The sequence below is a fragment of the Notolepis coatsorum genome (assembly GCF_963971535.1).
Source record: "Notolepis coatsorum genome assembly, chromosome: 1".
Classification (NCBI taxonomy): domain Eukaryota; kingdom Metazoa; phylum Chordata; class Actinopteri; order Aulopiformes; family Paralepididae; genus Notolepis; species Notolepis coatsorum.
Window position 1 is genome coordinate 238,760,594 of NC_140165.1, and position 15,161 is coordinate 238,775,754.

General features: G+C 45.8%; 1 protein-coding gene across 1 annotated transcript in view; it reads left to right on the forward strand.

Annotated features, from left to right (window-relative positions):
* Window positions 1-15,161, forward strand: part of npat (nuclear protein, ataxia-telangiectasia locus) — a 40,963-nt gene that overhangs the window by 7,993 nt on the left and 17,809 nt on the right. Inside the window, exons 5-9 of the mRNA XM_084331138.1 lie at window positions 3,140-3,180; window positions 3,611-3,841; window positions 4,409-4,484; window positions 6,940-7,075; window positions 8,467-8,558. Coding sequence (XP_084187264.1) covers window positions 3,140-3,180; window positions 3,611-3,841; window positions 4,409-4,484; window positions 6,940-7,075; window positions 8,467-8,558 — 576 coding nt within the window. The remainder of the gene's footprint in view (window positions 1-3,139; window positions 3,181-3,610; window positions 3,842-4,408; window positions 4,485-6,939; window positions 7,076-8,466; window positions 8,559-15,161) is intronic.

Below are 15,161 nucleotides of genomic sequence, written 5' to 3' on the forward strand. Positions count from 1 at the left end.
CTACTACCAAAATAATCGTTAGTTGCAGCCCTACTACAGATATTGAGCGTCGTCTTGTAAAATGTCTGGTGTCACCGGTAACCGGTGTTGTCATGAGTTTATTAACCGGAGGGGACATTTCCTCACAGCGGCATCATCCCTATCTGACCCCTATCTGTCCCCTATCTGACCCCCCGCCCTTTTCACCACAGTGTAGTTCTTTATGAAGCCAGAAGCTGGAGCATGTGTGTTTAGAGTCTCTGGCCAGACTATATGTGCAGAGCTGCTTGTGAGCTCAGTCTACCCTGCAGAAAAACAACTCTTCCACAAATACAAGAGACCCAGAGTGGAATTCTCCCTTTTTATTATTATTGTAAAAGAAAAAATACATTATTTTAAAGAAATGCAGATATTTTTGTACATGATCCTTCCGTTTCGGTGTGGGAAAAAAGTTATTTATTTTGGACAAATTTAAGCTGGAAGTTGGAAGAAGTGGGTAATTTAGTTTCATGTAGTCAAACATTATTAACGTGTGCGCCTAGAAGTGTGCATCCTATAGACGTCACCGGCATCTTGGTTTCTCATCGTGAACTTCTCTTCCTGGCCTTTCTGCATTTCGGTGTATGATATTCGGTCATGGCTAGTGGCTAAAGCCTGCTCTACATTACATATCAGTCCAAAATGAGGATAGCTAACGGTGTCGTTGAATGAGTTGTGTGTGTGTCTTTACACACATGGTGGGTATACCTGGATTAAGACAGACCGTAGTTGTTGATAGCCTAGCTATGTGTTCAATATAGGCTGTATCACGGTGCAGAAATTGATGCCAAGTTACGATTTAGATTTTATAGTTTAATTAGTCCTTAATTGTCGGTGTACAGTTTAGTCCTTAATTGTCGGTGTACAGTTTAGTCCTTAATTGTCAGTGTACAGTTTAGTCCTTAATTGTCTGTACAGTTTATTCATGATGGCTCACTGTATCTGTGCGTATGAATGTGTAAACATGTCTTGCATCATTAGGCCTAGTGATGCACTGATGTGAAAATTGTGGCCGATACCGATAACCGATATTAATATTGCTGTTCTGGCCGATACCGATATTTACCGATGTCGATATCTCTGTATAGAAAACACTTTTTTATGATAATCAAATAAAGAGCTATTTTCCAAAACGCATTTTTTTTTAAACCTTTGTAACTTATTTTCAGAAATGACAGATATTTTGAAACTATTTAAGTCCAAAACATGTAAAAAGAAAGAAAAAAAATATTAAAGTTTTTATTTTTTATTTTTTTTAACACGTTCAATGCCCAAAACGTGATAAGACGTTTTATCAGCATATTTCACCAACCGAGTCTCCCGTTGTTATGCAGCCCCTGTAGGAGCTCAGATGTGAAAAGAAAAACCCTATCGTCTCCCAGATGGTAATGCACTCTTTTGGAATGGACTCAATGAAAATGGATGAGAAAAGAAAAATCCGGAATCCACATTTTACTTCTCAGGCATGCAACCCGAGCGATCGGATTCATTGTGGAGCCTCAGAACAGCGTGGAATACATATGTACAGTATGTAGTGTTGGATCAATAAAAGCGATCGATTTTTGGAATGGCAATCAGGAATTTGAATGATCTTTTTGGAGAACATCTTATCTGAGGTAAGGAATCTATTTTACAAGTCTTGGGATAATCAGAGTTGTATTCGCTGAGATCTCAGCGTTCGCCCTATGTGTGTGTGTGTGTGGGCGATCGCTTTGAGGAAATCAGAGAATCGATTTTTCAGATCGCCTATATAGCGTGCATACGTACACATATACTATCAATAATCTAGCGTTTATTTGAAAACGATTCATAAATAGGCCGAAAAATGACAACGTTTTTGTGTATTCTAGAATATTCCAGTAAAGGGCGATTATCATGGAATATTTATATTTTCCTTGAAAATGAGGGCTTTTCAAAATGCTATAAAACGAAAATGAACCGATAATAAAACAATCCGCTTCGACAATGTTGACTGGAAAACGAGTCATTGATAAGCGACGGGCAGATTAGACACATAGCCATAATTTAAAACATAGATTAGGCGTTATTATCGCTAACATTGAAGTGGATGGTGGGCATTCAAGCGGTAAATCAAGATTAAGCTTGGGCTCTGAAAGTGTTAATATCGGCCCATATCGGCCCTATCTTGATATCGGACCGATACCGATGTGTAAAAAAACTGCCATATCGGCCGATATTATATCGGCGGCCGATATATCGTGCATCACTAATTAGGCCTGTGAATGTACCGTGATGCAACTCCATAAAGCCAATGAGCTGTTAATGAGACTCTATTATAGCGAACACATGATTGATATCCTTAACATCTGGTAAACTAACCAGTATTCAATTGAGATGCAATGATGGCGACTGAATGGTTGATGCAGTACATTCGCCGTTGACCGCTATCGATTTGTCTTTGCACAGTAGTGTCAAGAATGGAACCAGTGTTACTATATTTAGTTCCTTAAATCTGATGGGTAATAATTACCTCAAGTGCCTCAAGCAGGTGGCGGCTGGAATATATGACATGGCCTTTTTCCAAGTTCTCTTCTCACTCACACACACACAGTGTTACTAACCACGTTGATTGAAGCTGCAATCCTGAATGTCTCGATTCAAGAGGGAGGGTTCTTGTCATCAGCTGAACTGCAGAAAAGGCACAATGCCCATATCTCACATTTTTTCTCAGTCTTGGGACAAACTTCTCTTTCTGTAAAAACAACTCGGAAGACAGGAAAATGCAATTTTCACAATAAGGTGCCAAAACATACAACAAATTGTATCTTGTGCAAAAGAAATTACCAAAATGTGGGAACAAACATGGTTTGTCGCCATGTTTACATCTGGGTGTTTTTGGGATTCACCCCTTGAAGGAGCATTTTTGTCTGAAGTGAACGCAGCATATTAGAGGCAGTATGGACTGCATGGTTGGCAGAATGAGTTCAACTAAAGTGTCTGAGTTACCAAACTACCAAACCTGTAATTCTGTGGCCACAGATCTCGGAAGATGGTCATAAACGACTTGAGGCTTAAGCAGTTGTATTGTGCCAAAATATATATTTTTTAAACATGAAAACCACTTTGTCATCAAAATACTTACAGAGATATCTGTCCCCAGGTGCTTGCAGAACTCCCCAGCAATTTCAGCAAATCAAAGAAGTAAGTTTGTTTAAGTTTGAGTAGAACATTTCGTTCCTCTTTTACATAATGACTGTTCTCCCCTTGCGTCAGATTAACGGAACACGTCAACATTATGGGAAATGAGCTTACAGTCTTCTCCAGTCGAGACAAGAAGATGGATACTAATTTCATCCCTGCGTTCCGTAGAAAGCTATCTGTCTGCAAGCTAGCCATAGCTAAGAACAAAATAATGAATGGAAGCACATACGGACCATTAGCCTAGCTGTTGGCCAAAAACACCTCTTGGCTGGTGGTCCATATCCGCTTTCATTCATTTGTGCTAGGCTAGCTTGCAGCTGGATAGCTTTCTACTGAACGCACGGTAAGCACATTTCCCATAATGTTGGCGTGTTCTTTTTTTAAAGGGTGAAAACATGGTATTGATTCATTCCTACCCTGTTCTTGGCAGTGCGGTCACGATATGGACAACAGCGGGCACTGACCCAGTCCCCCACCGGTGGCGCTCTGTGCTCCTCCGTCCCAGAGATGGGCTCCGTCCTCAGCCCCATCCAGACCCCTCACAGCGTGCTGGGCCACTCCACACCCGTCGGCTACGCCTACACCCAGACCCAGACCAGACCCTACATCAGAGGCACACATCTCCAGATCCAAGAAGGCGGACGATTAGTCACCATGCCCAGTTAGTATCGTAAAAACACCAATGATGTTTACAAATGAACGATTAACCCTCAAGAAATGTATGTCATGGCCTCAAATTATGATGTTAAGTTATTAATGTTATGCTTGATTAATGCACAGGTATGGGCAGGGTAATAGTAGAAAGACATAAATATAGGCAATAAAATGTTATCTGAATATAAACATTTAAAAAAAAAAAACGAGTGTAAACAAAGGTGCAGAAGAGGGTCTTGTATGCCCCATCGGTCATAATATACGTTACAATAAATATAGGCAATAAAGAATTTGAATCTGATGTAAGAGTAAAAGTAAACGGTACATACAAGATATACGTCATACGTTGTAGTCCGTGCAGGTTTTGGTGGTTGAGAGTCGGACGCACTGAATCTCAATGTGTCGCGCTGAAGAAAGACCACGATGTGTTTCTCATGATGTCCTGGTGAAGAGCTGAGCAACTGTGTACATCTTAGCTCTGTAGGGTCATTGCATTCTTGCTTCACAAGAGTATAAATCTGAAGAGCTGCGACTGAATGACATATAAGGATGATTTGTGTGTTGTGTTTTCTAGAAGACTCACCGGTGCAGATACTGATCCCAGACCAGAGGCTACTGCCTGGCCCCATGTCTCCAGGGCGACGGAAATGGTAAGATGATAATAATAATAATAATAATAATAATAACTTTATTTATATAGCACCATTCATACAGATTGCAGCTCAAAGTGCTTTACACAAAAAACTAAACTAAAAAAAGAAAAGAAAAAAGATTAAAGCGATAGAAAATGGTAAGAAAATAATTAGATAAGATAGTAAAAATAGCTAAATAAGACAAACATTAACACATCCTGCGCCAAAAACGGGTTTACTCGTTATTGCCCGCCAATCTAATAATGCCAACAACGAGTTTACTCGTTTTTATGATCATCATTTCCTTTATTCGCTATTGGCATTCATAATTCATCCAGGAAGGCTCCGGGAGCCAGCTGGACCCTGTCTGATTTTGCAACGCCTCAATACCGCCGCCTGGTGGATTTCGGGCGAGTTGCACTCCACTCTAAACCGGATGTGGCGCTCTGTGCATCGGGGAAAAAGTTCCGGCAGAGTTATCTTGTTACGTGGATCCAGACAAACACCTCGAGTGCATTGGATCGCTTTCGAGACGCAACAATCAATATGCTTTCGGCGTTTATTGCGTCGTACAAACGGAAAATGGATCTAGCAGATCGAAATCAAATAATTGAATTTTTTTTTTGAATAAAAGGGATTCAACTCTCAGACAGTCATATATTTACAGTGTAAACTACAGTATCTGTGTTTTTCCTTAATGTAAACTAATTTCTTTTTCTCTCAATGCTTGATGCATGATGGAGCATAATGTATAGCAATCATATGCATTTGAATTTTTTAATATAGTGTGTATAGGAACGAAATGCCATCGATTATGTATAATATGCGTTGGGGCCTATAACTCGCGTTCTAGGAATTACTGCTCTACACTATAAAAACATACTTATATTCACGACGGTACTAACACGACAATGTATGAATGGAAAAATATAACGTTCCCACATCCGGAACGATGGATACCCGATGTTGAATGGGCCATAGTAATGTCGATATAGCTATAATATTTAAAAAGTTATAGCCCTGCAAAGAAGGTGAGCGACTCCATAGCCATAGGGTTACAGGATCACTGGCAGAGAGTGGTATAAGATGGGAAAACTGCGTGGCAGACAATGTGTTAAGACAATAAAAAAATTACAAATTAAATAATAATAATAAAGATTGAAAAGTTAAAATAGTTAAAATAATAATAATAGCTAAATTAGACAAATAAAATCATAAAAACGATAATAAAATATTTAAGTAAAAATAATAGAAATAAAGAAAAATAAGACTATAAAATAAATAGATAATTAATTTAAAAGCTAGTTTAAAAAGGTAAATTTTCAGCTGTTTTTTAAAAGATGTCTTGTCACGTATTGTTTATTAGTTTTCTACCAGGGTGTTTCTGTGGGGTGCAGACAGAGTGACGTCTTGGTGGTAATGTCGCCTGTAGGCTGGGTTCTCACGTGGGTTTGAACACGCATAGAGAGAGGCCTAAACAATAGCTTTCAAAATCAAGTTTTTGTCTTCTCACAAACTATTTAAAATGGTTCCCTAGTGGGGAAACGTTGAAATTCGGTGTACAAAAGAGTGCATGTTGTTATTGGGAATGGATTAGGAAAATGGGTCGCTTGAGTCGAGGATTTAAAACCTCTGTTCTATGCTTCAATAGGGCCGGGGGAATAATAATGATTATATACAAATGTGTTTCTAAATGAATGTTTAGTAAATATTACGTCCGATAGGGCCGGGGGAATAATAATGATTATATACAAATGTGTTTCTAAATGAATGTTTAGTAAATATTACGTCCGATTTCTCTTTGAACAAGGACCAGGGTTCATACAAGGTCCTTGAAGTGCTTAAAGTGCTTGATAATATATATATATATTTTTTAAAGTCTAGGCCTGGAGGTCTTGCACGCTCCAACTGCTTTTCCTCATTTCTTCGCATGTGATGCTCTAGCTGGAAAGCAGGCCAAGAAGATGCTTTAAAAAAAAACAGCATTTAAAAGTGAATTGTATCCTTCGAGTGACATCCTTGATCCTTGAAAATGAAGAAATAGTGCTTGGAAAAGTATTTAAAAGTCCTTTAATTTCATTTTGCAATGTCTGTGGGAACCCCGAAGGACACTGAAGCTACATTCAGACTGCAGGCGAAAGTGGCCCCAATCTGATTCTTCTTTGCTCATAATGTGACTCAGATCAGATTGTTTTCACGACGAACAGCACAAATCACATGGAATATGAGCTTTGCAATTCTGATTTGGGCCTCTTTCATATGTTGTCCTAAATCAGATACAGGTTTGATTTTCTGCAAATGCAACATCAGTCTTACGTTACTCTAGATTGATATTTGTCACGATTTCTACATCAATGTTCTTTATTTTTCATTTGCGCGTGCGGGTCACTTCAGGAGCATGACCAGTTCACACTGGAATCTGATATTGACCACATTTGAAAAATAACTATTCTATATTCTCTCCTATTCCCAGGGACTCTCCCAGGAGGATGAGAGGAGGCAGTATGAACGCGTCCAGCGGTGTGGGGAGGTCCAGCATGTCGGTCAGCAGCCTGGCTACAGAAGCCCCGCCCGAGGAGGCCGTCAGTGAGAACTTCCCTTACAACAAGGTACGCTTTTTTTCATGCAATTGTCTTAAAATAAACAAAAACCTTGTTAATTTGGAAAAGTAGCAAAGACTGAAGCATTGCTTAACTCATTGACCGCCGGGGATTAGACAGGGGCCCCGTTCTAGCACTGCCACGCTTTAAAAGATAGGAGTGCGTCACCTTGTTTGTAGAGCTATAACTATATTCTATATTATAGCTATGGATACAATACTATGAAAAAAGTGAGCCCGGTGATATTTGACCGTTGCACAGGCCAAGATAAGATACAAGGTTTCAAAGGGTGCTCGATACTGCCGTCTAGCTGGATGTGGCCGGTATTGCACTTTAGCGATCTCAGACTCATTCCCTATGGTAACACAGCGGTCCCCTGGATGAATAATGAATACAAATATCGTTGTTGGCGGGGATTGAGTTAATAGCTCGAGGCTATTTCTCTGACCTGATGATATGTATGGAGCTCATTGAAAGTACGTCTTATGTGTAGGGTTGGGCACCGAGAATCGGTTCTAATAGGAACCGGTTCCTAACTTCCAGTTCTGGAACCGGAAGTAACATATTTGCATTTCGATTCTTAATTTTGATTATTAAAAAAAATAAAATAAGGGCGGCTACGTGGCGTAGTGGGCAAGGCACTCGCCACGAAATGCTGGAGACGCTGGGCTCGTCAGTTCGAGCCCAGCGCTCCACATTTGCTTTCAGTTTAGCTGGTCGTCCACAGTAATACACATTGGCCGTATTACGGGGAGGGAAACTGAAGGGTGGGGATGGGGCGTTGTGGACAGCGACTCCTACAGGTCGGTTGGTGCGCCTGCGCAGTAGAATCAGGAAGTGTCGGGGGCAGCGTGAGCCTCCCACGCGTTACTCCTCGCCACTGAGAGATCGAGCTGCGCAGGTGAAAAGATGCGACTGCTGTTACCTCAAGTACCGGAGGGGACTTGTGCTATGTATGACTTAGTCCACATTGCAGCCGGCTTGTGGGAGGCAAGAAACAGCATCCGTGACAGGGGAGGGTTGAATTGGATGATACGAAATTGGGATGGGAGAAAATATAGAAAATGGGAGAAAAAGTGGATAAAAAAAAAAAAAAAAAATTTACTTTGTTAATTAATACCCTAGTTACAGTACAGCAACCACATTAAACTGTATCAAGTCAACTGACAATGTGAATAGTATGAAAAAAAATTAAAGATTTTTCAACAAAAAAAATAAGCTGTGACCTGTTTTGACCTGCACCTCAAAGAATCGGACTCGAGAATCGTTTAAAACAGGAATCGAAATGGAGAATCGGAACCGGAATAGTTCAAATCCAAACGATGCCCAACCCTACTTATGTGTGTAGATGAATGTGTCTGAAGTTTTGTGATTTTAACGGGATCCTTTCATCTCCACAGCAACTGGTGATACAAAATGCGAGAGAGAAGTTTTTGGGTGACAGGTCATTACAAGAGAAACTCGCTGAAAACATCAATAAAATCCTTGCCAGGTAAAAAAAAAAAAACCTTTGCTCTTGTGTTTCTCTGAAACCAAAGTAATGTATGGTTCTAGATGGTGGAGGAAGTGGCCATCCTAATAGTCCTCATAGGCCTTTCACACCGGTTCCCGAACGTAATCTCGAACCGGCCGGCACGTTCAACTTCACACCGGGAATAATTGGTTCGGAACATGAAAAATCGGTGCTCAGTGTTTTCTTAGAGGGCCGAACTAAAGCCTCCGTCATGTTCCGAACCAATTATTCCCGGTGTGAACGTGCCGGCCGGTTCGAGATTACGTTCGGAGCCCGGCCGGTGTGAAAGGCCTGAGCGAGTCACATTTTCTGAAATTGACCTGTAGGGGGCGACGCAACGTTACAAATACTTGCGTCAACCTCAACTTACTACCATAGTGTCTTTATACCTGTATCACTACATATTAATACTACAACTCTGTACTGTGGCAATTCCAGGTGTAGGGGTGGCAGAATAAACAACACACAGACAGGTTGCAGTTCCCAAAATCATGCTCTTTATTTTCTAGTCAAATAATAACGGTTTGCTGGCGGTAATCTGTCGGCCGGGCGGCGTCTCCGCTCTGTGGCCTTTTGCCTTGCGCTGCTACGGGGGACTGAGAGGAGGCTCCTCGGCTCCATTAAGTCCCCCCTCCCCAACAGGCGCACCGCGCCGTGATTCGCTAATCACGTAATCACTCTGATGGGTCTTTAGTGACAGGTGCGTCCGGAAGCGGACGCCCAAACATGGGCAGCACCCAGCCATTGGGTCGCCACATAGCGCCCATCAATCACCAAGCCCAGGGGTGGCTTGGGGTTGCCACAGTACCCCCCCTCCAGCTCCGACCGTCGGGGAAGAGCGTCCGACGCCCAACAGGCATCCTTCCTGGAGAGGGCGTCTGCGTTGCCATGCGCCACCCCTGACCTGTGAATGACAGAAAAGTTAAATGATTGCAACTCCAGAAACCATCGAGTCACCCTGGCATTGGTCCCCTTTGTCTTGGCCATCCAGACGAGGGGGGCGTGATCCGTCACCAGTGTGAAGCGCCTCCCCAGCAGATAATAACGGAGCGTCTCCAGTGCCCACTTAATTGCCAGACCTTCGCGCTCCACCGCAGAATAGTTGCGCTCGTGTGGCAGCAGCTTCCTGCTCACATATAAAATTGGATGTTCCTCACCCTCCAGTTGCTGGGAGAGGACCGCTCCCAGTCCCACCTCTGATGCATCTGTCTGTACCGTCATCTCCTTGTCGAAGTTCGGGGAGATCAGCACCGGTCCCGAACAGAGGGCAGTCTTGAGGTCCTCGAACGCCGCCTCCGCCTCCGGTGTCCACTTCACCGTGAACGGCCGCCGCGCCTGGGTCAGATCTGTGAGGGGAGCAGCGCGAGCAGCAAAGTTAGGGATAAACCTCCTATAATAGCTCGCTAGCCCATTAAATGTCCTGACCTGCTTCTTGGTTAAAGGGCGAGGCCACTCCCTTATCGCATCAATTTTCCTCTTCTGCGGTTTTACATTGCCCCGGCCTATTGTGAACCCCAGGTACTCTGCCTCTTCTAGTCCCAGCCTGCATTTCTTTGGGTTGGCGGTGAGACCCGCCTCCCGGAGGGCACCCAACACCGCTCTCACCTTTTGGAGGTGGGTGTCCCAATCTGACGAGTGGATGATAATGTCATCGAGATATGCGGCTGCATACTCCCGATGGGGCCGTAGTACTCTGTCCATCAGCCTCTGAAAGGTAGATGGCGCCCCATGCAGGCCAAACGGGAGAACTTTATAATGAAACAGCCCATCTGGGGTGGAGAAAGCCGTCTTCTCCCTCGAGGCGGGGGCCAGAGGGACTTGCCAATAACCCTTCGTTAGGTCTAGTGTCGTGATAAACCTGGCCAGGCCCAGTCTGTCAATGAGCTCATCCACTCTAGGCATGGGATAGGCGTCAAACTTTGAAATGTCATTAAGCTTCCTGAAATCATTGCAGAACCTGGTTGTTGAGTCGGGTTTCGGCACTAAAACAATAGGACTGGACCACCCGCTATGAGACTCCTCAATCACTCCCATCTCCAGCATGACCCGCACTTCTCTTCTGACTGCCTCTCTTTTTGCCTCTGGGATACGATAGGGCTTCAGCTTTACCTTGTCTCCCGGGCTGGTAATGATGTGGTGCTGGGCCAATGTGGTGCGGCCCGGCGTGGCCGAAAACACGTCCCGGTTCTGTTGGACCAGCTCCCGAAGCTCCTGCCGTTGGGTCGGGGACAACTGTTCCCCGATGGGAACATCGGCCGCCTCTGCCACCTGCTGCGCAAAAGGGGGAAGAGGGGGGGGGGCGAGAGCAACACATCCCGGGCATGCCATTTCTTCAACAGGTTAACATGGTATAACTGTCGATGCTTCCTACGGTCGGGCTGGTGGACCTTGTAGTTGACGGGACCCACTTTCTCGATTATGTCGTAGGGTCCCTGCCATTTGGCTAGGAATTTTGCACTCTGCTGTCGGTACCAGTACTAGGACCCGGTCCCCCACATTAAACTCCCGTGGCTGTGCGCCCCGGTCATAAATGCGCTTCTGTGCGTCTTGGGCCTGTTGCATATGTTCTCTCACCACTGGCCAGAGTGCCTTCATCCTGTCTCTCATTACCTGCACATGCTCTATGAGAGACCGGTGGGGCGACGGCTGTTCCTCCCAAATCTCCTTTGCGATGTCCAGGAGACCCCGCGGCTTGCGGGCGTAGAGCAGCTCAAATGGCGAGAAGCCTGTGGGACCTCACGCACAGAGAACATCAGAAAGGGCAACAACTGATCCCAATTCTTCCCATCCTTCTCCATCACCTTCCTTAGCATGCTTTTCAGGGTCTTGTTGAAGCGCTCGCACAGCCCATCCGTCTGTGGATGGTATATGGAGGTTCGCAGCTGTTCCACTTTCATCAGTTTGCACATTTCTTTCATGACCCGCGACATAAAGCACGAGCCCTGATCAGTGAGAATAGAGTCGGCAATTCCCACCCGACTAAACAAATGAAAGAGCTCCCGTGCCACAATTTTGGCCGTCACCGTGCGTAACGGGATGGCTTCGGGGTAACGGGTAGCATAATCTATGATTACCAGTATATACTGGTGGCCTCGGGACGATTTAACTAGAGGGCCCACCACGTCGAGGGCAATTCTTGAGAATGGGGTCTCAATGATGGGCAGCGGGATCAGAGGATTTTTATATTGTACCTTTGGTGCTGCGCGTTGACACTCTGGGCAGCTCCTGCAGTAGTCCTCTACCGCTCTCTTCATGCCCGGCCAATGGAAACGCGCCCTTATGCGCTCCATGGTTTTGTCCACGCCCAGGTGCGCTCCGAGGATATGTGAATGCGCTAGCTGGAGTACAGTGGGAATAAAGAATTTCGGCACCAGCAATAGATCTCTAACCTCATCATTCTTTTTTACGACTTGGTACAGCAATTGTCTTTTTATTGCAAAGTGAGGATATGACAGGTTACTCACCCCCTCCACGGGATTTCCATCTACGGTTTTGATATTCGCCCGGGCCTGCGTTAGGTTTGGGTCTTCCAGCTGGGCCGTTCCGAACTGACCCGCCAGGTCCCTCCCCACCTCGTCCGCCTGGGGGAACTCCGCAAATGGGTCCTCGTCACTGCTATCCGTCTCGGGGCCCGCTTGGGGCGCCGGCGCGTCGTCACCCACACCTGATGCCGTCTCTGTCTCACTCCCCGGTATATTCAGGGGTTCCGGCGCGTCGTCACCTACATCTGATGCCGTCTCAGTCTCACTCCCCGTTACGTTCAGAGCACACACCTTCGGCTGACGTAACCCTTTCTTCTTCCTCGGTTTACCCGCAGAGGGTGGGGTGCGCGGGGAGATGACGGCTGAGCACAGCTGGCGATACAGGGGGCAGTCTCGACCAATCAGCAGCGCTACCGGCAGGTTAGGTATGACGCCGGCTGTCATCGAGCAGACCCCCTTGGTGGTTGTCAGGGTGATCTGCGCTGTAGGATACAACTTTGTGTCCCCGTGCACACAGGACACTGACACTTGCGGAGCCTCTGCGTCGCAGTGTGCCAAATGGGGCTGAACCAGCGTAATGACACTACCCGAGTCCAGGAGCGCTACGGCATCTTTGTCGTTGACGCGCACGGGTAAAAGTGTCGCCGATGTTTCCTTATGGGCCCAACAGGCTGCGCCATAATTGCACGTCTTTCCGCGGGGGTCTGAAGCTGCCGCCGATGGCATGGACACATCCCGGCCTGGGCAGTTCCACGAGAGATGCCTGGGCTCGCCGCAGTCATAGCAGCGTCTTTGGTCCTGGTCGAACAGCGGTCTTCTTCGGGGTAGTTCGGGATCACCTGCGTTCCCTACCCGGCCCCTTGGGCTGGGCTCGTCGGGACCCCTCCTTGTTCTCGGCCGCTCTGGCTTTTCCCCTCGCCCCCCTTTGAGTAACTCCCGCGTTACCTGGTGGGCCTCCACAATATTCACCAGCTGCTCCACGGAGCGGGGGTCCGCTTGACTCGCCTGCTTCTTCGTGTCATAGGGGAGGGCTCTGACAAAGCGGTCCATAACAATCCGTTCCAAGACCGTGGGCCCTCCGGGGTCAGTCATTAGCCAGGCTCGGCTTATGCGGACCAGGTCGTGCATCTGGGAGCGCGGGGAGGCCTGTGCGTCATACACCCAGTCATGGAACCGCTGCGCACGGGACTGCAGACTATGGCCGTAACGGGACAAAATGTCCTGCTTTAGCCGAGTGTAGTTCTCGGCTTGCTCCGGTGGCAGGTCCTGGTAGGCCTTTTGCGCATTACCCGACAGGAAGGGGGCCAGCAGTCCCCCCCAGTCGTCTTCTGGCCAGCCCTCCCGGCCGGCGGTGCGCTCAAACGCTAGGAGATAGGCTTCTATATCCTCCTGCTCCGTCAGCTTGGGGATGAAGCGCCCGGGGTTAGGCCGCGTCCCGGCGGCCCCTTCCTCCCGCCGGTGAGAGGCCATCCGCTGGAGCTCCGCATGGATCATCCCCGTCTGTTTCCTCTGTTCTTGCAGGGCCTCTTCGTGCCGGGTCTGTTGTTCCATGCTCGCCTGTACGAGCTGCTGCACCAGCGCGTCCATGCTTTTTCCGATATTAAATATATATATATATATTTTTTTTTTATTTCTTTTATTCTACTTCGATAAAGTCTATTGTTGTTTATTCCGCACCCCTGATTGCCAGTAGACTATGCCCGCATTCTCCACCACTGTGGCAATTCCAGGTGTAGGGGTGGCAGAATAAACAACACACAGACAGGTTGCAGTTCCCAAAATCATGCTCTTTATTTTCTAGTCAAATAATAACGGTTTGCTGGCGGTAATCTGTCGGCCGGGCGGCGTCTCCGCTCTGTAGCCTTTTGCCTTGCGCTGCTACGGGGGACTGAGAGGAGGCTCCTCGGCTCCATTAAGTCCCCCCTCCCCAACAGGCGCACCGCGCCGTGATTCGCTAATCACGTAATCACTCTGATGGGTCTTTAGTGACAGGTGCGTCCGGAAGCGGACGCCCAAACATGGGCAGCGCCCAGCCATTGGGTCGCCACATAGCGCCCATCAATCACCAAGCCCAGGGGTGGCTTGGGGTTGCCACAGTACATACATCTGATTAGTACTATTACTCTGTAGTACTAATTCATATTTATTATACCCAGTTTAATCGTCTGTACATTGTATATTACTATTGCACTTTACTTTACATTTGCACTCTGGTTGGATGCCAGACTTATATTTGTTGTACTGTATAATGACAATACATTTGAATGTAATCTAAAACTGTTTGCCCAATCAGCATGAAACCTATGTACATAATGTGAGGAAGAGCTAACTAAGGCTGAGACCACTAATCGATTTATCGATTTGTGTGTGATAATACTATTTTTTATTATATATTTTTTATATATATATATATTTATTTAAATTTATAATAATAATAATAATAATCGATATTTATCGATCATTTTGTCCCGATTTATCGATTCTTCCAAATGGCATATTGTCTCAGCCTTGTACCAACCAACCATGTACATGTTATAAATCGAGTCCAGCTTTTCTAGGGATGCCTGGGCCCTCATTTATCAACGTTGCGTACGCACAGATATGTGCGTAACCCGTGCGTACAATCATTTCTAAGCAAAGTGTGTGACTTATCAATTTGAACGTGTGCTTGACTTTGTGCGTATATTTACGCACAGCTCAGGGCATGCGTACCTGGCGCCCGGCGGTAGAATATTATTATTGCAACGCGGAAATAAGCTTCCGTGCAACACTGGCGCGTGTTCTGTATGAACCGTAATTCATTATAGTTCATTGTAAAAGAGCGACAGTAGTGTAATTATAACGTGCTCACGCACGAACAAGAGGTTTGCCTGCTTGTTTGGCACGGGGGGGCAGACGCAGAACACCCACCTCCAAACGCGATTAAATATTTTTTCAAAAAAAAGCGAAATACTTTTATTTTGTGTCATGTTTCCAAATAAGATTGGTCACAACGAAATGCTTTCTACTTCAATTTGTTGGTTAGAATAGATGACCTCCGTTGAAACTTCACTAAGACTATTTGTGAGCTCCCGCACAGACGTGGTGATAATAATAATAA